A 26,862-nucleotide genomic window follows, 5' to 3' on the forward strand; every position below is an offset into this window, starting at 1 on the left:
CCTCCACATGCATAACTCCAGGGTAATCACGACAAAAACGTCAGACACATCCCAGTTGAGAGACATTCTGCAAAATGCCTGCACAGTGCTCCTCAGAACCGTCAAGGGCATGGAAAACAAGGACAGTCTGGGAAGCTGTCGCTTAGGTGGGAGGAGCCCTAAGGACATGTGACAACTAAATGCAGTGTGGTGTCCTGGCTGGGATCCTGGGACAGAAAAAGACTCTTAGGTGAGAGTGAAGAAAGCCTGAATAAAGTGTAGACTCTAGTTAATATTAATGTACCAAGATTGGGGTCACTAGTTACGGCAAAGGTACTCATGTAATGTGTAGACAGTAGGGGAAACTGGGGTGTAGGGTACACGGGGACACTCTCGGTGCAATTTTTCTGTAAATCTAAAACCATTCTAAAATCAAGTGTTGAAGCTGTATCCTTACAAGGTGTTTTGAGTTACTCAGTTTGTAAACATCAGGAACATACCTTTTGGGCAGTAAGTGGGTGAAATCCCTAATCAGCCACCAGGCTCTCACTGGATGCCTGTTACGTGGATGGCCTCACGTTGTGCTCTGAGGTATAGGCAGGTATGGAGCTGGCCTGGGGTGGATAGCACCCTCTCTTAGTGATGGGATCCTGTACTTGGTAAAATAATACGTGGAGATGAAAACGAGTGCAAAGAATGGGGCGTTTGGGGGGGGGGCAGACACAGGTTCAAATTCTTACTCTCCTTCTCCGTGTGGTTGCATCAGGCCACCTAAGCTTGCTAATGACTTCCCAATAACTTCCCTTCCCTGGATGAGGGGATAGCCACACCAGCCTTCCTTGCAGACTTATTTAAATGCTAAATGGGTGTCACACTAACGCAGCAGCGCGGTGCTTAAAATCAAGCAGGTGTGAAAAAATGAAAAAGTCACTCTTGGTGAAATAGCGGTAACGTGGGAGATACTGCAAAGTAGCACGTGTTACTTGTTTAAATGAGCAAGAGTCGGAAGTAACGGCAGTGAATTTTGAAGACGTTGATTGAAGCAGGTGGTAAAAAGAGAAGATTCGTCCTGGAGGGTAAGTGCAGGACTGGGGAGGGTCGGGGCTCTCCGTGTGGCTGTTAGAGACCCTGGTGAGAGGGGCACTGCCTGCGCCAGAGGGTGGGAGCTGCCTTAGGAGGGGAGGTGGGGAGCGGGGACTTTCAATGCAGATCATTGTGAAGTGACGGATTGGCTAAGTCAGGGTCAGCCTGTGACCCCTTTGTGGTCTGCAGCGAATGCCTTGTACGCAGTAAAACCTCCGGAAACACTTTGTTAGTTGTTTGGATTACATTCCTCCTGAGTGTGTAATAAACCCCAAAATACAGAAAGACGTAAAATAGGCTATTGAATGTTTGTTTTTGTTCTGTTCTGTTTTAAACTTCATTGTTTCATCTGACTTTATGGTTGTGGGATTGAACCTTGGATTGCACACATTATAAGATGGTCTAGCACAGTTAAACGGGCAAAGCTGCGTATAATTTATGCAGTAGGCTTTTCTGTATTTCCTTCTTTTAAATTATAAGGAGGAAGACACCCGCGCCTTTAGGGGTTTGAAAGGGCAAGGCTTTGGGGGTTTAGGCACAGGAGCCTTGGGAACATTTCCCCCTGAGGTCAGGAGTCGTCAGTGAGGTCACAAGGGAGCCTTGAGTCCCGGGGTTAGAGTGGGTGGGCGGGGGGAGGCTGCGTGAACTTGACCGTCACGAGGCAGCGGGCACAGACAGGCAGGCAGACGCCGGGGCTGCCGCAGAGCGGGTCTGTGGGGCGCTGTGCTCACGGCGGGCGGAGAGCCGGTAAGAGAGCCTGGGTCCCCTCTCGGGGCATCTCCTGCAGGACAGGGGTGCTTTCCTGCCGCCGTGGCCTTGTGCCGGGCTTTGCAGCGACTCGTGCCCCTTTTGTCGTGCTGTCTTGAAGAGCAGGTTGTCAGCTCACAGGGCGGTGTGAGGCCACCAGGGGAGGTCTGCAGACGCGCCCCTCGTGTGTTGTGCTGCCTGAAAGTGAGCGATAATGCAGATCGGCGTGCAGAGTCCAGCTGAGCTCTGCCCGTGTGCGCGTGTGTGTGTGGGCACGCGAGCCCGTGCCGTGTGTGTGTGTGTGTGCGCTTGTACACACGCGCGGTTTTGGTCGCCTGGGTTTGTGCCGTTGGCTGAAAGCGCGCTGGAGCTAGAAGGCAGTGCCTCTCGGGACTGTGCCCTGGGCGGTGAGCTGATGTGACTGGGAGCCCTTGGTATGCGGGAGGCGCTCCACGTGAGGTCTGCAGACCTGCCTTCGCTGCCGAAGGGGCCCCGAGGAGACTGGCGGGAGGGCGCTAGCATTTCATGAAGGCCCTTCCTTGCTCTGCCTTTTCTTTTTCCGAAGCAGTAAGCAACGAGCGTTCTCAGGACGGAGGCTTTGAACGTGGATGTAGAAAGGAAATGGTGAGTCAGCCACATCGGAATGAGAAAAGCAGGGAAATCAGGTGTGCGTGTTGAGTCATGAAAACAATGCTCGGTGGGTAAATTCACTCCTAGCCTGCTGATGGCAATGAAAAAATGTAAATGGGGAAAATGGCATCGGGGTGGTTCTGAGCATTTTGTAATTCTTGCTCTGCAGTCGTGACAATTTAAAGGCATGCATTTCTTACGGGTTTTACTGTATATGTGCTGTGGGGTTTTTGGTTTGTTGTGGTTTTTTTTTTGCCTTTTATATTGTGATAAATAAAACAAGTTATTAATTTTGGCCATATTTCTAAACGATTGAAATTGTTTTGCTTCACTAAAGCAGGCTTTTGTGTGTGTGGCGGGAGTGTGCTGTTTTCACAGGGAAACTGCTGCATGTATGTGGTACACAGACGCACACCCACAGTTTGGGTCCGCATTGACAGACTCACATGGGTAGGAGTCATCTGGAAATGACTTAGTGGTCATGCTTAGGTGAAACGTAAAGAGGCAAAGGGATTTGAAGAAAGGTTTTCAGAAATCTACCTGACAGCATTTATAATGAAAGAACCTGCTGTCGTATATACATTGTCTGAAGACTTACACAGTGAAGGAATGGAAAATGATATTTTAACACGTCGTAAAATAACTGAAGATTAAGTACAGGTTTGACGAATGGTTGACATATTTCTTTTCCTTGCAAAGCAGAATCTTTGAGGGCGTCTGTTATAAATATTTTTTATGATTATGTTGCAGAAAAATATTTGATGGCTGGTAGGAAACTGGACATCTCTATACAGCTTTTTGTCAAGCATAGTGGAAAAAACGTTTCACACTTTCTCTCTCTGTCTCTCTCACACACATAGCCACAAACATATACCCCTTAGGGAAAAATATTTGCAGGGGTATTTTCATTCATGAATGCATGAACGAACAAAACACAGAAAAGCCATTTATAAAAGGAGTATTAAAAATCACCATACATATTGGTGTTGACCATGCAGGTCAGGTAAGGCTTCTCCTGCCCAGCTGGGGTGACAGACAACCCTGTAAATGTATGCTGATGGCTGCGTGCTTGGCATGAACTGGCTGCACCCCCAGCCGCCTGTGGGTTTTGGAGGTTACGGAAGCTAATACTTCATGTGGCCCTTAGAATGCATTTGCTTTACTCTCACTACCTTGAATTCTTTGCCTCTTGTGTGCATTAAAATTTAGGAAGGTCTGGATGGGGAAGCAGTAGAAACAAGAGGTGGTGTTTTGTGTCCACCGGATCGGCCCATCTCTCCCCGGTCAGCGGACACTCGTGTTTTCTAGCTGGCTTTCCCTCCAACAGGTTAGATAAGTCATTTCTGTGAGGCTTGTAGACATCCCTGGATGTCTGAAGAGATCCTAAAGTTATTTAGTTTTTCACCTTTGAAAAAAGACTTGCAGAATCCTTTGTGTTCATTACTTAAGGTTCAGAAGGGCTTCTCGCCTGTATAACTTGGACCTCACAACATGGGTACCATGTTCATTTTACGATAAGCAAACTGGGGCTTAAGTAACTGGATTCACACAGCTTCTTCTTCTTTTTTTTTTTTTTTTTAAACAGGTTATTCTATATCACAAGGTTTTATTTATTTATTTATTTATTTATTTTTAGCTGTGTTGGGTCTTCGTTTCTGTGCAAGGGCTCTCTCCAGTTGTGGCAAGTGGGGGCCACTCTTCATTGCGGTGCGCGGGCCTTTCACTGCCGCGGCCTCTTTTGTTGCGGAGCACGGACTCCAGACGCGCAGGCTCAGCAGCTGTGGCTCACGGGCCTAGTTGCTCCGCGGCATGTGGGATCTTCCCAGACCAGGGCTCGAACCCGTGTCCCCTGCATTGGCAGGCAGATTCTCAACCACTGCGCCACCAGGGAAGCCCCACACAGCTTCTTAATGGAGAGCCCTTGCATGCAGTATGGCTGGTCTTTAATCTGGTGGGTTCCTGCTAAGTCCTACCACCTCGGATGTTGGAAGGTTCTACAGATCGGCACAGCCTGCATATAGACCTGTATAAGATGCCAAACCTCTTCTGTTATTAGCTGTCACGTCCCAGGGCCAGTGCACCAACAGTGCAGTGAGAAGGGGTTCCAGTGTGGGTTTCCGGGGCGGTGGTGTAATACAAAGACCTCTTAACCAGGCTGAGAAACTGCGGACCCAGGTTCCAAGCCTGCGTGGACGTGACCTTCTGTTTCTTCATCCATGAAATAGGGAGTTTGGATGAAATGATTTCTAAGGACCCTTTCAGCCATCATCATTTTTGATTCTCGGGGAGAGAAGCCAGGGACTCAGATTCCCCTTAAATGACACATCCAGGCCAGTGGGTTGTATCGTTGTATTCATTTGCTACCAACATTCATGTGAGTGAAGACATATATGAGATACACACACATGTGTAGTATCTTTGAGATCCATATGTAAATAAATAGAATGAGCTCTGCAGCAGACTTGATTTTTCTGCCTGCAGGGGTTTCTTGATGCAATGGCAGTGTCATTGACAGTACACCCACTTAGGTGTTCTGTGGTGAAGTCAGCTGCTAACAGACGAAGTTCTCCCAGGTACGGCTTACATACCATGTGTTATTTAATGACTTTGTTAAGAAGTCCAGCCAGTGGGTGCTTACACATATTTGGAGGCCATTAAAATTAGAATAACTAGAAATTCTAGGAAGGTATTAAACATGTATACATACACACACACCTGCAGATATATGTATATACCCCTGCATGTATATGTATACACATGAACATGCAAGTATGTGTATATATACACATGCGCACATAAATATGTATTATAGACATTTTATTTAGGAATAAAGTAAATTTTCATGTACAATAAATATCTGAAGCCTATTGACCAAATAATCATTTCTAAATATGGTTCAGCTGAGTAACAATCATACAATTTTCTGAGATGGTATTTTCAAAATTTTGGGTCACATACATTGTGCTAAAAGGACACGCTTAAAGCAGATGGTTTTCTCTTAATTTACGGAGATCCTATGCTATTCTAAGTATGTTTTAATCTCTTTTACCACAGAGTTTCCCAGAATTAAAAAATGGCTCCTTATTTCATAAGCTTGATGTATGTTTTTGAGAGCTAGGATTTATACTTATCTGTGGTTACAGCCTTCTAGGCTGTGGTATATAGTCTTTAATAACATTTCCTTCTTTAAAAAATCTGTTTTACTAAGTAGAACAGTTTTATTAAAAACATATGGAGGGCTTCCCTGGTGGCGCAGCGGTTGAGAATCTGCCTGCCAATGCAGGGGACACGGGTTCGAGCTCTGGTCTGGGAGGATCCCACATGCCGCGGAGCGACTGGGCCCGTGAGCCACAATTACTGAGCCTGCGCGTCTGGAGCTTGTGCTCCGCAACAAGAGAGGCCACGGCGGTGAGAGGCCCGCGCACCGCGATGAAGAGTGGCCCCCGCTTGCCGCAACTGGAGAAGGCCCTCGCACAGAAACGAAGACCCAACACAGCCAAAAATAAATATAAATAAATAAAAATTAAACAAACAAACAAACAAACAAAAAAAAACATATGGAAATTCCGGAAAGCAGAACGAAGACATTAAAAATTGTCCTCAACCTCACCATCCTGAGAGACCACTGTATCCACTTTGTGTCCTTTTTCAGCACAGATGTTCATTGATACACATGTGATCACACGATACGTACTGTATATGAACAGCTTTTTCTCCACTTGTACGTATGTGGTGCCTGGCCTTCTAAGATACGGCGGCCCAGTAGGAACACTATGGGCTTGTAGGGATGTTCCCAGTCTTTCACAGTGGGAAGTGATACCACAGCGAACGTATGTGGTGAAATATTTGTGCTCTTACATGCTCATTTCCTTAGGAGAACATTCTAGACATGGAATTGCCAGGCAGTCTTTTGGAAAATACCCCCAAGTTGCCCTCTGTAAGGTGGGTCCCTCTCATAGCCCACCACCAACAGCCTAGGCCAGCCCTGCTTCTCCCGAACCCTTGTCCATGTTAGACATTTTTAAAATTCTGTGACTTGGTAGGCAAAACTATTTCATTTTTAACCAGCATTTCCTCGGTGACCAGTAAAGTTGAACTTCTTTGTGTGTTGTTATCTAGCCGTTTGTATTTTTTCTTGTGTGCATTATAATGTTCACATCTTCTGTGTCTTCCTGCTGACAGTGGGGCCTTCCTTGATCATTGTTCTTTACGTTGCAAATAGATGCCCGAGGTGTGTTGTGTGCTTTTCAAACACTGATGGTTGGTTACGGTTAGAATTTTTTTTTTTTTCATTGAAGTATAGTTGATTTACAGTGTTTTAGGTGTACAGCAGTGATTCAGTTATACATGTATATGCATTCTTTTTCAGATTCTTTTCCATTATAGGTTATTACAAGATATTGAATATAGTTCCCTGTGCTATACATACAGTAGGTCCTTGTTGTTTGTCTATTTTATTTTTAGTAGTGTGTATATGTTAATCCCAAACTCCTAATTTATTCCTCCCCTCCTTTCCCCTTTGGTAACCATCAGTTTGTTTTCTATGGCTGTGAGTCTGTTTCTGTTTTGTAAGTAAGTTCATTTGTATCGTTTTTTAGATTCCACATATAAGAGATATCATATGGTATTTGTCTTTCTCTGTCTGACTTACTCAGTATGATAATCTCTAGGTCCATCCATGTTGCTGCAAATGGCAATATTTCATTCTTATTTATGGCTGAATAATATTCCAGTGTATATGTATACCCCACATCTTCTTTATCCATTTATTTGTCGATGGACATTTAGGTTGCTTCCATGCCTTGGCTATTGTAAATAATGCTGCTGTGAACGCTGGGGTGCATGTGTCTTTTCGAATTAGAGTTTTCCTCTTTTCTGGACATATGCCCAGGAGTGGGATTGCTGGATCATATGGTAGCTCTTTTTTTGTTTGTTTGTTTCGGCCATGCTGCATGGCTTGCAGGATCTTAGTTCCCCGACCAGGGATTGAACCTGGACCGCCTGCAGTGGAAGCGCAGAATCCTAACCACTGGACCGCCAGGGAATTCCCAGTAGCTGTATTTTTAATTTTTTAAGGAACCTCCACACTGTTCTCCATAGTGGCTGCACCAACTTACATTCCCACCAACAGTGCAGGAGGATTCCCTTTTCTCCACACCCTCTGCAGCATTTATTATTTGTAGACTTTTTGATGATGGCCATTCTGACTGGTGTGGTTAGTTTTTTTTTCCCCAAACCGTACAAGTGTTTGGGTTTTTTTTCCCCTTAATTGGGGTATAGTTGCTTTACAATGTTGTGTTAGTTTCTGCTGTACAGCAAAGTAAATCAGCTATATGTGTACATATATCCCCTCTTTTTTGTATTTCCTTCCCATTTAGGCCACCGCAGAGCACTGAGTAGAGTTCCCTGTGCTATACAGCAGGTTCTCATTAGTTATCTATTTTATACATAGTACTGTATATATGTCAATCCCAATCTCCCAATTCGTCCCACCTCCCCTTCCCCCCCTTGGTGCCTGTACATTTGTTCTCTACTTCTGTGTCCCGATTTCTGCTTTGCAAATAGGTTCATCTGTACCATTTTTGTAGATTCCAAATATATGCGTTAATATACGATATTTGTTTTTCTCTTTCTGACTTACTTCACTCTGTATGACAGTCTCTAGGTCCATCCACATCTCTACAAATGACCCAATATCATTCCTTTTTATGGCTGAGTAATACTCCATTGTATATATGTACCACATCTTCTTTATCCATTCATCTGTCAGTGGGCATTTAGGTTGCTTCCATGACCTGGCTATTGTAAAGAGTGCTGCAGTGAACATTGGGGTGCGTGTATCTTTTCGAATTATGGTTTTCTCTAGATATATGCCCAGGAGTAGGATTGCTGGATCATATGGTAGCTCTATTTTTAGTTTTTTAAGGAACCTCCATACTGTTCTCCATAGTGGCTGTATCAATTTGCATTCCCACCAACAGTGCAAGAGGGCTTCCTTTTCTCCACACCCTCTCCAGCATTTGTTGTTTGTAGATTTTCTGATGATGCCCCTTCTAACTGGTGTGAGGTGATACCTCATTGTAGTTTTTATTTGCATTTCTCTAATAATTAGTGATGTTGCGCATCTTTTCACGTGCCTCTTGACCATCTGTATGTCTTCTTTGGAGAAATGCCTATTTAGGTCTTCCGCCCACTTTTTGATTGGGTTGTTCGTTTTTTTGATATTAAACTGCATGAGCTGTTTGTATATTTTGGAGATTAATCCCTTGTCGGTCACTTCGTTTGCAAAGATTTTATGTGGGTTGCAGATATTCTCTGTGGGTTGTTGGTCACTTTGTTTGCAAACCCATTCCGTGGGTTGTCTTTTCGTTTTGTTTCTGGTTTCCTTTGCTGTGCAAAAGCTTTAAAGTTTCATTAGGTCCCATTTGTTTACTTTTGTTTTTATTTTCATTACTCTAGGAGGTGGGTCAAAAAAGATCTTGCTGTGATTTCTGTCAAAGTGTATTCTTCCTATGTTTTCCTCTAAGAGTTTCATAGTGTCTGGTCTTTAATCCATTTGGAGTTTATTTTTGTGTATGGTGTTGGGGAGTGTTCTAATTTCATTCTTTTACATGTAGCTGTCCAGTTTTCCCAGCACCACTTATTGAAGAGGCTGTCTTTTCTCCATTGTATATTCTTGCCTCCTTTGTCATAGATTAGGTGAGCATAGGTGCGTGTGTTTATCTCTGGGCTTTCTATCCTGTTCCATTGATCTGTGTTTCTGTTTTTTGTGCCAGTACCATACTGTCTTGATTACTGTAGCTTTGTAGTATAGGCTGAAGTCAGGGAGCCGTGATGGCCATTCTGACTGGTGTGGTTAGATTTTTTTTTAAACCATACGAGTGTTTTTAGCTGTCACGTCATCACCCTTGCCAGGCAGCTTTACTGTCACATCATCACCCTTGCCAGGCGGCTTTGTGCAGTCTGTTTGTATTCCGGTGGCCGCTGGCTCCAAGTGGCTGTGCACTCTGCTCAGTGTTTGCAGAAAGGGTGTCCACCCGGGGCTCTGTGGGCTGAATTCCCTGTGAGGCGTAGACCGCCATCTGAAATACTCTGCAGTGCTTTGCAGAGAAGATAAAACTGCTTGGGAGCAGAACCCGCGGGTTTGATGAGCGTCTAATGTGGTGGTGCAGCATGGAAGCAGGAGTCAAAAGATGGGCGCTGCAATCCTTGCTCAGGGGGTTGGGCGGGTCACTTAGGCTCGTGGCATCAGTGAGGCGGGCATGCTGTGCTTTCTCGGGTGTGTGGAGCTCTCTAGGTGGAGGTTGGTACTAGATTTGTCTCCCCCAGAGAATAGAGACATGCCCTCTTTCCCAATAACCCCCACTCACCCTCCCTCCCTTTTTGCTCTCATTGACAGGAACCTCAGGGTCACATTTGAGGCACATATACCCTAATGACATGCCTCTTTGTGGTTCTTTTCTACCCTTATGCCCTTCCACTTTTTTAAAAGATATTATTTCTTGTTGGGATGTTTCTATGTTCATTTTCATGCTCCTGTTGTGTTTTTGTCTGGTAAGCCACCTCAAAACATTTGATCATTGAGGGTGTAAGTATGTTGAAATAAGATAAATAGATGTCGTAGAACTATAAACAGATTCAAAAGAGCCAAGGGCTTCTCAATAATCAGTTAATATTTTTGTAATGGTCATTGTTTTATGGAAAAATCGAGTTAGTTCAAATTGCCCTTAACGAGCAAGTCACCGTAATTGAATCTGCCCGTTGGACCTGTTTCTGTAGCAGCTGGGGCAGCGTGATGGTCACAAGCAGAGACGGAGCCGGGGCTGCCCGCCTCTCAGGGAAGATGAGGGGGCAACGTGAGTCCTCTCCCAGGCCTGTCAGCTCCAACACGCTGGACTTCTAAGGGTGTGGGTTGGTTCCCAGATCAGAAGAAGCACTGCATTCTCAGTGGACAGGTCTTTGGGTGACATCGTACATTATCTTACAGGTGACCGATCGTATTCGTGTGTTTAGGTGCCCTGGAGCCTGCAGAGTCGTATCAGGTAGACAGAGAACCTCCCTTGAAGGAGCTTACCCTCTACTGTAATGGAAAATAATACATTACAAATTACCACAGACCAGGTGACTTCAGCAGTGGTCATTTATCTCTCACAGTCCAAGATCAAGGTGCTGGCCAATTCAGTTCCTGGTGAGACCCCTTTCCTGGTGGGCAGACAGCCGTCGTCTTGCTGTGTCCTCACATGGTGGAGAGCAGGGGCGTGGTGGGGAGCAAGGTCTCTTGTGTCTCTTCTTATACGGGCACTAATGCCACTCATGAGGGCTCCACCCTTACAACCTAATCATTTCCCAGCCATGTAGTACCATCACGTTGGGGGTTAAGATTTAACATGAATTTTCAGGGGACACAAACATTCAGTCCATAACATAAGTATAAATGGCTGTGATGTAGGGTAGTCAGAAGGCCCAAGAGAATCAGTCGGCCTGCTTTGCTTTCCAGTCCTGTACCTTCCCTCCCTCCTTCCCTCCCTCCCCCTCCCCCTCCCTACCCCCTTCCTCCCTCCTCCCTCCCTCCCCCTTCCTCCCTACTCCCTCTCTCCCTCCCCCCTTCCTCCCTCTTCCCTCTCTCTCTCCCTCCCCCCCTCCCTCCCTTCCTCCCCCCTCTTCTTCCCCCCCCCCCCTTCCTGTTACCTCACTGGGCCCTTGCTGAAACCTGCTTTGTGCCAGGCACTGTTAGGACCCGGGACACACAGGGTAGACAAGACAGAAGTGGGTGCTGTCAGTCTAGCCAAGAGAAGTGATATTAAATTAAAATAATACAGATACATCAAGTCCCGTTTAGGGACAAACCCGTAGAGATTAAATACTTATGGGGGTTCACGAGAAGAAAGGCTTATCTTTGGCAATAGGCCGGGGAAACGCTTGATCGAAAAAAGGTTGCCCTTCATTTGGATCTTAAAGAATAGGAACGGTGTCCATGGGGCAGCCTCTGTGAATCAAAGCGGAGAAAAGGGAGCCCCAACTGTGTGGGGCAGGGAAGGGCCTTTGTCCTAAGTGTATGTGCAGGAACGGAGGTGACTGGGGAGTGGCAGGTGGTTTGGGGTGGACGGGAGGGAACCTGGAAGATCAAAGCATGCAGGCTGGCCTTGATTTGGGTGGGAGGGCGGGAAATTTTAGGGGGAGAGAATTAAGCATATCTGCCTTCCATGCTAACTATAATTAAGATGTGTGCGTGTCCGTAAAATTGAAGAAGTAGAGGAGAGAGGAGGATTGGACGTGCCCGTCACCGGTCATCTATCACACAGGACACTTGAACATTCCGGAAAAGTTCCCGTGAGATGGCTTTGCTTTCAGAAAATGTAACTTGTGCATGTTGTACATGGATTCACCCTCTAATGTGTTGAAATGGGGCGTTTCCCCATTATAACTGCAATAGGGTTTCACTTGCAGTTTGAATCCTTCACATCTGCTGCAGACAGTCGGCCATCTTTGCAGACAAGAGTGCTGAGTAATTTACAAGGATTTCAGGCAGTGACCACCACAGAGCGAAAGGAAACTTTCTTAGGCAGTGGAATTGTATTTAGGCTTGGTTGTGGTGGTGAATGCACAGCCCTGCACATTTACCCAAACTCGTCCAACGGTACACCTTGAATCAGTGAATTTTATGGTATGTAATTGATACCTTGATAAAATTGGGATGGGCTGTGGAGAAAAATGGAAGTGGAAATGTTATGGAATGTGAAAACCTCCTACATCCATAGCTACCTGTCTAGGAATTCAAACATGCATTTTTAAAACAGTGAAGTGGCTCAGAAGAGCATGTACCTGTAAGGGACAAGAATTAAGGTGAACCCAAATTCATACGTTGCTTGTTACCTGTGCCCTAACATTTCTAGCTTTTACGTTTTCGTCAACCGTAGATCACACTTAATAAAAATGACACAAGCTAAATAAAAGTGACACAACTTAGATGTTCCTAAAACTGTTACTAAGGTAAATGTCTGCCATAATAAAATAATATTTATCACGGTGACTGTCCAGACCTGATTTTCCTTCTAACTCTTATGACTTTGTTTTTGTTATTTTGGGGTTTTTTTTTTTTTTTGGCTGCTCTGTGCAGCTTGCAGGATCTTAGTTCCCCGACTAGGGATTGAACCTGGGGCCGTGGCAGTGAAAGTGCAGATTCCTAACCCCTGGACCACCACAGAATCCTCCCCCCACCCTTTTTTGTGGACTGTCACGACTTTGAATGACAGTTTGTGGAGGTGCCCTTGGTTGACAGGTGGACGGTCACGAGGGACCATTGCTCCTACTAGCAGCTCAAAAAGGAGGGGGGGGGGGTGCAGAAAAGTAATTAAAATAGTTGTTTTAAAAAAAATCCCCAGATCCTCCCCCATGTAAATGAAATCCCTTCCCTAGCATTCTTGTCATAGCCTGCAGAGTGCTTATCAAAATGAGCACTTACATAAGTTTGCATTTTGCAAAAATTACTGTCTTCCTTGATTTCTAGACCAGGGCTCAGCAAACTACAGCCCAAGCGCCCAATTCCCTGGGCCAGGGTTCGGGAAGCCTGTCCTGGTGGACGACTGTGGGTTGGTCCCTGCAGGCTTGGTACCAAGGGGTATCTCATCGTTTTTGTTTTTTTTTTTTTCAGATGATGATGATCTAGTTGGGGAGAGACATGCCACGCCAAGGATGAAAACTTCAGGAGTAGCTTTTAATACCCAAAGTGGATAGGAAAGTGAGAGACAAGGAATTTGGGAAGGGAGGTCCCATAAAGCAGAGCTTCCTAACACTGGTGTGACATCCAGATTGCCTGGGAGGTGTTCTCTCAGACACAGATTTGCAGCAAGCATTTTCTCCCCGGTCCCTACCTCCATCTGCCCAGGCCTGGCTTTCTGATGGAGTAAGTTTGAGGAGAGCTTAGATTCGTGTGTCTAAAATCATCGTCTACATTCTTCAGAATAGTCTCGACAAGAATTGGGGAGGGGGGGGTGGTGTTTGAAGAAATAAGATTGGCTATGAATATAAAACGATTGTCGGATACTTGGGAATTGACTGTATATCCTCTCTCACATATTCAGTGGAAATTGTCGTACTTAAAAAGCTTTAGGACTTCCCTGGTGGCGCAGTGGTTTCAGAATCCGCCTGCCAATGCAGGGGACACGGGTTCGATCCCTGGTCCGGGAAGATCCCACATGCCACGGAGACATGAAGCCCGTGGGCCACAACTACTGAGCCCACGTGCCACAACTACTGAGTCCATGTGCCACAACTACTGAAGCCTGTGTGCCTAGAGCCCGTGCTCCGCCACAAGAGAAGCCACCGCAATGAGAAGTCCATGCACCGCAACAAAGAGTAGCCGCCGCTCACCGCAACTCAAGAAAGCCCCCATGCAGCAACGAAGACCCAATGCAGCCATGAATAGACAGACAGACAGACAGATAGAAAGATAGATAGATAGATAGATAACTTGCTTTAAAACCAAAAAATAAAACTAAAAATGTTGCCTGGCTCTCCCCAGTAAGGGCAGGGGTGGTTCTGGGTGGGAGGGAAGGGCGAGGGGTTGTGTATCTGCAGCATTCTATTTTTTTTCTTTTGGAAACTTTGGAAACAAGTACGGAAAGGGTAACTTTATTCCTGGGAGGGTAGTAAAGCCTCTGATGTTTGTTACAGTTTCCTCTGTTCTTCTCTGTGGGTTTGGGATACTTTTTAATGTATCCACTTGGCTCTCTAGACAGCCTGGTCTACTATCAAACAGGATACAGTAGTTTCCTAGGGACGCAGCAGGGGCTGTAGGGTCAAAGGCAGATGGAGCTTCTTTTGAGTGTCTCTCCTGCCTGTGGTTTGCGTTTTGTTCCGTGCTTCAGGTGTCTTCTGGTCAGCTGCTGGTTGACCCGTGCTGAGTGTGTGGGACCGGCTTGGCTGCCTTTGTGTGCAGCTGAGCCGAGGGATCTGAGCGCCCATCTGAAGAGGTAGCAGAGCCACGCTGGGAATGTGAGGTCACTGTAGATCCCTGAGGACCCTCTTCTGTCCTCCAGCTTCACAAGGCAGATCGTGTCCTGGCTGATCGCCTAGTCAACTTACAGCACACACGCAAATTGTCATCTATGACAGGTGGCCCAGCATTGTTGATGGCCAGCCCCGCCTCTCCAGAAATCTTAATCCAATCAGTTTGGCCAGTTGTAAGAAAATTTCAGATCGGTGTCAGGCTTGCCCAAAAGACTGTGTGTAATGTACATTTTTAGCAAAGCAAGTAAGAGAAAGCCAGAAGAAAACTTGGCTTAAAAAGCACATGAAAATAGCATTTTTATTCCGTTAGTCTATGGTGCTATGATTCTATTCTTCTGAAAAATAATTTTGCAACAGAAACTGGTCTGGAGCTTTGATAGGCAGAGGGGATTTGCCTGATTTCTGTCAAAACAAAAACAAAACTTCCAAGGGTCACATCTTGGGACCAAGAATGAAGGTCTCTAGCGACAGAAGTAAGAAAGGCTTGGAAAAGATTCTTGAAACATGTTCTGAAAACGTAGCGTTGGATACTTGAGGGGCTGTCCCAGATGATAATCTCTGAATCCAGGTGTTCTCTGTTACTGGACACCAGCCCCTCAAGAAATCAGTGCCTTTACATATTTGGTTTTGGATCATCTGTGAGTGGCATCTTTTCATCTGTTCTTCCCCACTTAACCACAAATGACGTCAGTCTCTCTAATTCGAGTTCATTCCTCTTACCATCCAAGTTCCTGCAAGCAAAAATAAAACCCAAAGGAAGCAGCAAACCTTTTTATCCATCTGTTAAGACACGGAAGGATTTTGTAAAGTAATTGCTTTCCCCACATGGCATTAGAATCACGGAAGGCAGAGCCTGTTTGGGGGCCGGTGCAGAGGACGCGTCCCTGGAGAGGTTGCAGTAAAGAAATGACTGGGGACTTCCCCGGCGGCCCAGTGGTTAGGACTCCGCGCTCTCACTGCCGAGGGCCGGCGTTCAATCCCTGGTCGGGGAACTAAGATCCTACAAGCTGCGCGGTGCAGCCAAAAAAAAAAGAAAAAAAAATATGAGTAAGTGAAGGATGATTCAGGCTACTGACCTCCCCGAAGGTGGTCCTACAGGATACACACTGGGAGGTGAACTTGTGGGCACGGCCCTCTCCTCCTTCCTCACTAGCATATCCGTGCATTCATTTGGTCAGTGTTGTTTGTGTGCCTGGAAACTGAGAGAGAAGGACAGTCGGACAGCCCGTGCCCTTTGGGGGCTCCCCATGTGGGAAATCCCAAGGAAAACTGGTGTTTCCCGGGAGAGAGTGGTAATGCCGTCGTCCCGGGGCATCCATGCTGTTTGAAGTGACTCTCATGTGTTTCTGTCCATTGATGAATGGATTGGTTGGTCAGCTGGTTGATGGCCTCTCTTGGGTTCCCACGTCTTGCCCCCCATCTCCTTTGCCCACCTCATTTGGCTTGTATGGGGTGCTGTGTGGACAGAAGAGCCTGCAGTTCCCCAGGGCGATGGGTGGCTGCTGGGGATTCCTTGGGGGACAGGAAGATCCCTGGCGATACCAGCGGCTCCTTCAGGAGACCTGCACGTGGAATGGTGTGGGTGTCCCGGGTCCCCCCAGCCCCCTGGCCCTGTGCTAAGACCTGGTGGTCCCCCGGCTTCAGACAACCTGAGTGGCGATGTCCGACACATCCCAACACGCCAGTGTCCCTGATCGTTAACAAACAGTCCGACACTTCACAAAATCACCGTGATTCACACCCGCAACCAACAGACGTGCGGTTTCTAGGAACCTCGGACTGTGAGTGAAGTCGTCGGTGGAAGCGCGTCTCTGTTGGAAGGCAGCCCCTCGGGTCTCACCAGCTGTCAGGCAGTTTCACTCCGCGGACAGCGCAGGCCCCGGACCCTGGCTCTGCAGCACGTCCTCAAGTACACTTCTCGGAGCACCCGGCTGCCCAGTCCCTGGCTGAGCTCGGCGGTGTGCCGGCTGTGTGTACGGTCTAAGTGGTGGTATCCGCTGGAAGCTCGCTCTGTCTCCCGCTCTCTCTGTTGTTGCAATCAGGCGGTTCCACTGCACGGAGATCTGGTGGTGCCCTTCGTACCCACAGATGCCCCGGGGTGGGTGGGGGGCTGCCGCTGGGATGCCCTTCCCCGCTCGGGGGCCCGTGCTGGGCCGCGACGTGGGGAGAAGGTACACACGGTGTCGGTATCGCGGGGGTCTGCTTTGGGGTCTGCGCGGCCGCACGCCGGCCCCTTCCTGGTGGGCGCCAGGTGCAGCATCTGGCTGGTAGGAAGTCCCACTCCGATCCTTCCACGCCGGGGGCTTTGTCTGCCTCTGCCCCCGCCCCCAGCGACCCCACGTGGCCTGTGGTTCGCCCGGGGAGGTGAGGGAATGAAGCTCCGTGGGGCACGGACACTTGCCCGACGGCACATAGCTAGTAAGTGATTCTGCGCCTGCAAGTGGGTGCCCGAGGGAGCCCCGGTCGGGCGTGGCCTAGTTCTCTCCAGCCGCCTCGGGCCCCAGAGCACGTTGGGGGTAGCAGCCTCCAGCCACAGCTGTGGGCACAAGTCACACTTGGCCGTGTGTCCTCTTCTGATTGTTGATTCCAGAAGCACTTGGGAAGGGAGCAGCCTGTGTGAGCTAAGTTGTCCAAAGAGTTGGAATTTTCCTCTCTTCTTTGGTGAAGATAATTGCTCACCCTGTTTACAGAGGTGTGCTAAATTAGTGATCCCAGAGAGATCCAGAAACATTTGCTTATGTTGGGAATGTTCATATGCAAGCTCATGTGAACCCTACTGCCTGCATCTCCGAAAAAATGCAGCTTCCCTCCTTACCTTTCTGCCCGGGGACCGGAAGCTACGAATGCATTTGTGCGTGTAACAGACGTCCAGGTCGTGGTGTGACCTGGTGCACGTCGCTAACGATGGCCTGCGAGGCCCTGAAGAAGAAAACCTGGCTCCCTGTCTCCGTCGAGGTGCTCACAGCCCCAGGCTGAGAGTGGAGACCGGTGAACGGTACAGTCATCAGAGAGAGTGCCCAGCCCTGTGCTAGGGGCTGCCCGGAGGCCGGGAGACCGCAGGGCTGGCGGAGCCGCGGGCCTGTGTGACAGCAAGGCAGCTGTGCAGAAGACGGGGCGGCCGGGAGCAGGACACCGGGACCCGAGGACACGAGGGGCCCGGTGACGTCACGGGCTCGTCAGGAACAGATGGCATCTGGGAATAGAGCCGCCGCCTCTCAGGGATGCAGCCTGTGCTTAGACACAGGGCTGGCTGTCTCCACACCACGATCAGAAATGGAGATGTGAATCAGAGCAGTGTTGACGGGATTTCAAGAGCATTTGACACATAACGTATAATTTTTTTTTGATTAGATTTTTTGGGGGCTGTCAACAGTGGTTTGTGCCCTCTCGCAGGGTGTTTGCACTCCCGGGCAGTGTTGAACATGGCCTTTCCTCCGCTTTTCCCCCTTCCGATTAGCTCTGTTTCCCTCTGCGGTCCTGTCGCGGACCTTTCACCTCCCTGTGTCCTTCGCAGCGTCCAGTCGGCCTGCTGGGCTCCAGCCCCGGAGGGGGCTGCGGGTCCCTGGCATCCTCAGCCGCTGAGAACCTGCCGGACTGTCCTCCCTGTCCTGGGAGTTGCTCTCTCCTTGGTAACAGGTCCTGAGCGTGTTCCACAGGAGAACGAGCAACCCAACCCGTACGTCGCGGCTGCCTTTGCAGTTCTCCTTTGCGCGGCCGACTCCCTGCTCCTGGGTCCACCCAGGACTGTGTGCAGGGAGATATTAGCTGCTTACTCGCCCGCGCGAAGTCCTTAACTCATTGTACTTTCTGGCTGTTTACCTCTGGATCTTGCTATCACCATTGACCATCCGTGAAAATACAATAGAAGGGGATATACATACATAGACACAGATACACAGGTACCACACAGACACACATGCGACACACATGATACGTAAACACGTGATACGTAAACACACATTATCCATATTAAGTACAAACTAGTCACTTGGAACCTATTAGAAACACAGATTGGAATATGACCCCAGTAGAACCCCAAGTTCCCATCTTTAGTCCTTTTTTCTTTGTGAGCTGGATTTCCTGAATTCTTACCAGCTGGGACAGTAAGAACCAGTTAGTGCTTTTATGGCTCTCACTTTGCAAGTTCGGGAGGAAGTCAAGAAAAGATCAGGGGTGGAGGACAAACTTGGCCCAGAAATTGCCATGCTGATGTAGCTCTGAAGTTAAATGTGGGGTGGACCTCAGGGGACTAACTGTGCTTCTCGAATGAGAAGTGAGCAGGCAGCACTCACGTAGAGAGTGCCCTCGGGTCCTGCGAAGGCTGCCGCGCTAGTAAGAGGAAGGAGCCCGGGGCACCTGCTGATGACAGAAGGTCTTTTGCTCTGAGTCACTGTCGACCTACACGTGTGACCGCTACCTTCTCTGGGTAGATCTTAGCGTGTCCTGTCTGAGGCACTTTGCAAATAGGTCTCCTTTTATTTTTATTTTTTTAATTTACTTTTGGCTGCATCGTGTCTTTGTTGCTGCACGCAGCCTGTCTCTAGTTGTGGCGAGGTGGGGGGGGGGCTACTCTTCGTTGCGGTGCGCGGGCTTCTCATTGCCGTGGCTTCTCTTGTTGTGGAGCACGGGCTCTAGCCACGCGGGCTTCAGTAGTTGTGGCACGTGGGCTCAGTAGTTGTGCCCGCGGGCTTCAGTAGTTGTGGCACAGGGGCTTAGCTGCTCCGGGGCATGTGGGATCTTCCCAGACCAGAGCTCCAACCCGTGTCCCCTGCATTGGCAGGCGGATTCTTAACCACTGCGCCACCAGGGAAGTCCCTAGAGCTCTTTTTAAATTAACATATTAAATATGAACCCAGATGGCCAAAGTCGCTTAGATTTTAGCAATAAATTGTAGCTGATTCAATTCTCCGTTTTAATGAGGTGGTGGCTATTTATTAAATAATAGGTACCAGGTGCTTTCGTGTGGGTCTGTGGATGCTAGAGTTCAAGAGTTTTATAGTAAGAAAAAAACGTTCAAGTGTTCCTCAACTCTTTGAAGTGGAAGATTGGGGAGGCGTTCATGAATTGTCATGAATTAGGTTTTACTGTCTTAAGAGGCAGTGTGGCTTCAATGGAAGGGAGGCGCGAGGTTTGCGTTTCCACGGCAGGCCAGGTGAAGTCATGGGCGACAGGGCCTCTGAGCTGTGAGTCATACTTCTCCCGCTGTTGTCCACTTGATGACGTCTAAATGCCATTCTGTCTGTTGTAACCTGACAGCTGCTGTGTATTGTTCTCTAAACCTTCCATTGCATTGTTTGGGTTATTTCGATAACTTCTAGTTTAATGTTGTCCACGAAAATAATCAATCAACAATCTATAACAGGAATAGAAAAGAGGTTTATCTGAGCCAAACTGAGGACTACAGCCCAGAGAAGCCTGCTTCCCAGATTACTCTGAGGAACTGCCGCCAAGAAGCATGGTGTTCGGCACAGCTTTATGTCTTGTCAAAACAAAGAACGTTAAACAAGTCAGAAATACATTACTTCAGAGTTTCAAAACAGACCAGCACGTACCCAGCGAGTCAGTGTGGCCTTGGCACCTGGGAAGGGAGTCTTAGCGCTGAAGGAGCGCCAGCATTGGCGTTCCAGGAACGGAGGCATTTAATCTTTATTTTTAACATGGACATTCTTTACTTGTGGTCAGTGAGCCCTTTTCTTTAATAACTAATGCAAATGTACAGTGTATGTTTGCTAGGCTACAAACAGGCTGTTTAAGTTAGCATAGAATTGAAGTTAACTCATGTATAAGCCGGAATGACTTCCCCAGACCTCAGTAAGTTAGCATTTCTTTTATCAATGTGTGCCTAATACAGATTAAAAAAATAAAAATAAACAACACCTAACTTCCCCGAGCTGGGTTAATATTGTCTTAATTTGGAAGCAGAGAACAAACCTGCCCCCTTTTGGGGTCCCAGCAGGTCTGGCTCTCTTCTGTCCTCTTCCAGATGCTGAGCCCTTCCAGCTGCTGTCTCTGGGCTTGAGGTAGTGCCAGTGGGGAGTGTGGCCCCAGCTGGCTGATGGGGGAAGGGAGGGGAGTTGGGGGTGGTCCATGGTCTACTCTCGACCAGCCATTGAACCTGGAAGGGACCTTTCTCCTGAGGACATAGCAAGAGAGACATGCAACGAGCAGTTGAGTCTGAGTGCAGCTGCCTGGATGGGGTTGGGACATCTGTAATGCCCAGGCCTGGTATCATGTCCCGGGAGGACACACCTCCAGGGCCCCAAGGGGTTGCCGGGGTGTGTGGGGAGGAGGTCTTCTATCCCACTTGTTAGGCAGTAGGTTACATCTCTTACTGGCACTTGTGCTCTATCTGCCGGGTCTCTGATTGCTGCCCTCCTTAGGGTCTCCTTTAACAGCTCTGAGTGTGTCTTAACGGAGAACAGCTCTGCCTATGAATGGAAGGGTCAATCAGAGGCTCATTTTATTATTCAGTCAGGTCGGAAGGAAGTGTGTCAGCGAAAGCAGCAAAGGCACGGCCGGCTGATTTGTTGCGAGTTTGATGGTTACTATAACGCCCACGAGCTCCAGCTTCGGCACAGCTAGCTATACGTGCATGTGAAGCATGCCTGCATGTGTTTTTCAGGGGTGTGTGTGTGTGTGTGTGTGTGTGCACGCGCGCGCATATAAGTACATTTCAGAGAAAGATAGAAATGGATACGGATGTGGAAATGGATGAGTATGGAAAGATCAGTGTCTCACTGCAGCTTCCAAAAGAAACAGTCTTTGTTTTTCTTATATTTAATAATAGACTACTGATTTTAAAGTTTTTATCAATTTATTTGATGCCCGTCTTAGAAAGTTCTGTTCCTTTGTATATGGCAATTTCCCGAAATAAGCCACATGAAAATATTGTTGCAACATGAAGGAAATACTTCTGAATATCACAGTTGGAGGATTTCTACACACATTGTTTTTTTAAACGTTTGTGTGAATTATACTTTGCCCCCAAATTGCAGTCTCTGTGTACATGTATGTGTGTGTCTATAATGTGTGTACCTCCTGTCCTGTGGTATGACATGCCAGTGTACCGGCCAATGTCCAGTGTGTGTTTGGCGTTGATGCCTTGTGTTAGGAATTGCGGCGGGGACAGGCGCAGGCAAACATATGTGGATTTAATTCCTTAACATGACTGAAGGAGGTTATGGAGATGTGGGTGTAGTCCTGTTTGGGGAGAAGATGTTAATTGGAACCGTTGGCTCATTTTTCTTCCTTCCTCCCCTAGACAGGCAGATGCCCAGTGTGCAGAAGACAGTCCAGGAGCGCCGCGGGACCCCCAGCAGCCATCCCAGGTCTCTGAACCACCTGGCGCCCGGGAAGCTCCCGAGGTGCCCGCGGAGGGCCGTGGCCGGGCGGGGACCCTTCCTTGCGATTACAGATACCCGGAGGAGTGCGCGCCCGCGGACCGGCCTGCCGCCCCGCACGCCCGGGGGCAGGACCCCTGGCCCCTGAGCGCCGCCCCGCTCTCCCGGAGGCCTGCCCCGCAGAGGCCGCCGCCGCCCAGGCGTGAGCCCAGGCCCTTGGGGGCCGCACCTGCGGCTGCTCACCTGGGCGCACCCGGCAGGCCCCGCCCCCTGGCCCCGGAGGTGTGCTCGGACCGCCCGGCCCTCGCCCGCAGCAGCCCCGGCGCGTCGGTGGAGAAGCTGAGCGCCGCCTGGCCCGCGGCAGATGGCCCACGGGCCGCGGGGGAGCCGGCCGGGCAGCATGTAGACGAGCACGCAGCCTGGCCCCGGCGGGAGGCGCCGCTCCCTTGCAAGTTCCGGCCCCTGCAGACCTCCGCCATGGAGACCTCGCGCTCCCCGTCGCCTCAGTTCGCGCCCCAGAAGCTGACGGACAAACCCCCGCTGCTCATCCAGGATGATAATTCCACCAGGTACTGTCTCTGGACGGCGGCGGCCTGAGGCCTTCTTCCCCTTTCCCGGCTCCCTTCCACCGTGGGAGGCTTGCAGTGCTCCTTTCCTGGGTGGTGAACCACTGCCGCCTTGCTCCCGCCCCCCATCCTGGATTTTAAGTTGGTCCTGGGGACTGACATGGGGGAGAACCCACCACTCCAGTGGTCAGCTGGATTTTTAACTTGCTGGGGGCTTTCCTGCCCCACAGGGGGTGGGGTGGGGGTAAAGGAGGGAGTAGACCGTCCCCTGTCCTGTTCTTCCAAGCCCAACAGGTTGATACCTGCATTACCTACAGGCTTCTGCACACCAGGGCTGGTTTTCCCAGCTGAGTTCTGTTTGTAATCAGAATCAAGTTTAACCTAAGCATGAGACCTTCAAGCAAAATTGGTGTTTTTCATAATGTCCAGTGTTTCCACATTCCATTTTTTCTAGTTCTTTATTTATTTATTTATTTTTATTTTTGGCTGTGTTGGGTCTTCGTTTCTGTGCAAGGGCTTTCTCTAGTTGTGGCAAGTGGGGGCCACTCTTCATCGCGGTGCGCGGGCCTCTCACTATTGCGGCCTCTCTTGTTGCGGAGCACAGGCTCCAGACGCGCAGGCTCAGTAGTTGTGGCTCACGGGCCCAGTTGCTCCGCGGCATGTGGGATCTTCCCAGACCAGGGCTCGAACCCGTGTCCCCTGCATTGGCAGGCAGATTCTCAACCACTGCGCCACCAGGGAAGCCCTCTAGTTCTTTTTATATGAAAAGGCTGAGGTGGTAATATATCTATTATTAAAGCAGAGGAAAACTCGATCACGTTCCATGGTGCTGTTCTCAGAATTATCAGCATGGAATTGTCTGTTGTGCGCATTGAGGCGTTGGTGAATGCTGTCAGGCAGGGACCAGTCAAGAACTGAGAAATAGAAGGGGGGGATTTTCTTCTCCTTCTCTAGAACATTGGTTCTCAGCCGGGGTCAGCAGGGTGGCGGAAGCGGGGGGGGCATTTCGGCCCCCAGGGGGACACTGGGCAGTGTCTGCAGACGTTCTGGGCGTCTCAGCTGCTGGGCGTGGGGCTCGCTCCTCGGCTCCTGGCATCTAGTGGGTGGAGGCCAGGGGTGCCGCTCAGTACCCTGCAGTGCCCAGGACGGCCCCCTAGCAAAGAATTCGCTGGCCCTGCACGCCAGTACCGTCTGATACAGTAGCTACCGGTCCCACGTGGCCATAGCGATGTAAGTTAATGAACATGAAATAAAACCCGTTGCTCAGTTGCACCCTCTGGGGCTAGTGGCTGCCACCCTGGACAGCCCAGATTATGGCTGTTTTCATCATCATGGAAAGTTCTGCTGGATCTTCCTGCTGTAAAGTCTTGAACTTTTTTTTTTTTTTTTTTACCCTTAAGATAACTTGGCAGAGAGGAAATAGTACTGATAGCGTCCTGGGTCTCCATGCGTGGCATGGCAAATGCAGCTGCACCTGCAGGCCGGCACTGCTCTGCGTCGTTCAGAATGCAGGTGTCACTTAGAGATCCTTTCTGTTGGCAACGTTGTTCGGCTCTGAAAGGGAGGAGAAGCGACGAAGTGGTGTGTGTGGTTGGTGGAGCGTGTTGGTACCGTTGTAGGTAAGGCGACCGGGCCCCTCGGTTCTCGGGAGCTGGTTTGGGCACAGTGGGCTCCACGGCTTTGCGGAGAAACAGGGCCACGTGCTTGTGCAGTGCGCATGACGTCTGTAGACTTTAGGAGGTGGGTAGCGGTTTTCATTTTTTCTTGCCCCAAGCGAGTGTGGGTTTTCTCACCCTGTCTTTTCTGTGAGAGGGGTTTCAAGCAGCAGTGGCAGTACTTGTTGACGATACTGAGTGCGGGTGTCTGCAGGCATCTGCTCTGTTCCCATCCAATGTGTCATTTGGGACAACAAAGGTTGTCTCGTCCCTTGCTGTGCAAGCCCCCATAGAGCGCCCGATTCCGGTCAGTGTGCAGAGCTAACTCGGTGTGTGTCCTCTCAGGGAGCACAGTGCAGCAGATGGTAGCCATGTCACCCACGAAGTTCCTACCAAGGAGGTGGCTCATGATGTACTGAGTTCAGTGTCCCCGTCCCCAGAGCGGGTGTTACCGGCTAGCGTGGGCCTGAGAGAGTGGAATCCCATTGACATACACTGCGAACCTGAGGCCGGCGTTCCACACGAGTGCTGGCCGCCTCCATACCCACCGCCAGCCACCAACGGGCAGCGAGTGCAGCACACCGGCCGGGGCCTCCCAAGCTGCCTGGTGTTCGGGCACAGCTCAGAGACTCTGTTCTTGTCCGCACGTCTGCTGACTGATTTCTTGAGCACTACCCGCCCACCTCATCTCCCTCCGCGTTCCTCTCTCCCCCCTTCCAGTTACCTCTGCTGGGGAACCAGCCAGGGTGCCGAGCAGCTCCTGTGTCCCTGAGACACGCCTTCCCGAATTCAGCAGGCGGGCCCAGAGCCCTCCCGTGTGCCAGGCCGCGGCAGGGATGCAGAGAGGAAGGAAGTGCAGCCTTCCCACCCTGTGGGGAATTTCAGAGTACTCATTCGCTCCGAATAAAAATGCATCAACTCCTGTCCTAAAGCCAGGAAGCTTACTTTTAAAATCTTTTAAAATTTTGAGGGTTTTGTTGGCTTACAACAAAATGGAGACAATGCCCAGCAGCACGGGCCAGTGAAAGTTAGAGATTTGATAGCTCCCAGAAGTGTTCCCAGGAGATCTCCTGGAGCCGGTTTCTGGGTTTGGGAGCGTGAGCATGGAGCTGGGGGGCTGCTTTGGGGTCGTTCGGACAGTCTCGCGATCACCTCGGGCATCTCGTGGTTTGAGAATCTCCTTGTGGGTGTTGTGGTTTATCAGACCCAGGGCGGCATGTGGGCTGAGGGCTCCCTCGGGCCTGGGTGTGTGAGCAGAGCGGGTTGGAGTGTTTGCTGTTGGGGGCTGGGCCCCTGTGGGCAGCGGGCGGCCCAGCTGCACGGAGCCCGCACTCGGCGAGGAGCCGCCCCACGGAGAGGGGCCAGGCCCGGCACAGCCCGCATCCTCCGTCCCTCCTGGTCCTGCTTCCCATGAGGAACGGGTGCGGTCTGGCTGCGGTAAGGTCTTGTCCACTGTGTTTTGTCTTCATTTTGAGGTAGAAGTTCATCAGACTTCCTAAATGTGAAAGTCTGCCCAGGTTTCAAGAGGAGAGATCAGTTGTGCTTAGAAATGACCAGGAAGAGATGCTTTGTTGGAAAGTATAGGACAACCTGCGGAGGATTTGTTTTTGTTTTTACCTCATGTCTCCCTTCGCTGGAAATCAAGTTTCCCCACGAATCGGGGCGGGGGGAGATGCAAATACACGCTGACTTTTAGTCCCTAACAGGTGTTGAGGGTTTCTAAGCATGGAATGTAAGGAATGGAATGAAGAGAGGGGTTCTTGTGTGTGTGTTCTTGCTTCGATAAGATGCCAGAATTTTCCTTCTGAAGTTTAGCATGTCTGAGCAGTATTATCCACAGAGTGACAGCCTTTTGAAATTTATTCACTAAGAAGGCATGACGGACTATATATGACCACCTGGATTAATAAACACCTCTGCTCTCAATGGTTTCTGCTGGAGGAGAGAAGAAAATAAAAGTATTTCATTGTAGCCTGCATGCCCCGCCCTTGGGAACAAGGAAAGAACCGTAATGTGTTGCGTTATGCCCCTTGTGCACCATAAAATTACGTCCGTTCGGATCACAGAAGTGGTTTTAGGCTGAGTTGGGAACAAGTCGGGGTTTTGGTTGTATGATTTTGGCTTGTTTTTTGCCTTCCCTCCCGGCTACCAGCAGATGGCTCTCTTTCTCCAGTTTGTCCTTTAAGGGTGTTTGAAATGGATTTGTGTCCCAGTGGCCCTGGTCCGCGGGATCCCCCGGCGCCAGCCGGCTCTTGGGTGGTCCCTGGCGAAGCCCCGTGGGTGGTCCCTGGCGAAGCCCCGTTGCCTCGACCAGGCCGTTCCGTTCCGTTTTCGCTTCCCTGTGGGCGCTCCAGGTGCCTCTCCCGCTCCTTTCACCGACAAACTTTTTTTTTTTTTTTTTTAAAAAGGACGCCTGCATGAGTCATTTAAGGTAACACAGGAGCAGCGTGTCCCGTGTTTGCTGCTGGATTCTTACCTCTCTGGCGTGAAATGCCGTGTGGAGGGCAGCTTGAAGTGTGGGGCAGTGGAAGGCAGGTGGGGTGAGACCCAGGGCGCAGGGGGGTCCAAGGACGCTTCCGATCGGGACCGGGACCGGGCGGTGCTCAGCATGCGCTCAGAACACGGCTGCTTTCTAAAGGAGTCCTCCGGCCACCCCGAGGGCCACGCAGGCGCCCAGCTTTGAGAGAGAGACGCTGGCTGAGGCACTGATGCTACTTCTGTGAAATACGCCTGCCTGTTGCAGGGCTCCCTTGCAAAAGAAAATCTCACTGAGCAGGCTTGTTACCCTTTGCTCTGCCATTGACCTAGAAACAAATGAACATAGCACTGCCCTTCTGTCTGTCAGTACGCCCA

The 26,862-nt window shown here is 49.6% G+C and overlaps 1 protein-coding gene across 5 annotated transcripts in view; it reads left to right on the forward strand.

The window, feature by feature from the left end:
- Positions 1 to 26,862, forward strand: part of SHROOM2 (shroom family member 2) — a 139,592-nt gene that overhangs the window by 98,813 nt on the left and 13,917 nt on the right. For all 5 annotated transcript variants that reach the window (XM_057538031.1, XM_057538032.1, XM_057538033.1 and 2 more), the window contains one exon: positions 21,710 to 22,357. In XM_057538031.1, coding sequence (XP_057394014.1) covers positions 21,710 to 22,357 — 648 coding nt within the window. The remainder of the gene's footprint in view (positions 1 to 21,709; positions 22,358 to 26,862) is intronic.

The sequence above is a fragment of the Balaenoptera acutorostrata genome, chromosome X (assembly GCF_949987535.1).
Source record: "Balaenoptera acutorostrata chromosome X, mBalAcu1.1, whole genome shotgun sequence".
Lineage (NCBI taxonomy): Eukaryota > Metazoa > Chordata > Mammalia > Artiodactyla > Balaenopteridae > Balaenoptera > Balaenoptera acutorostrata.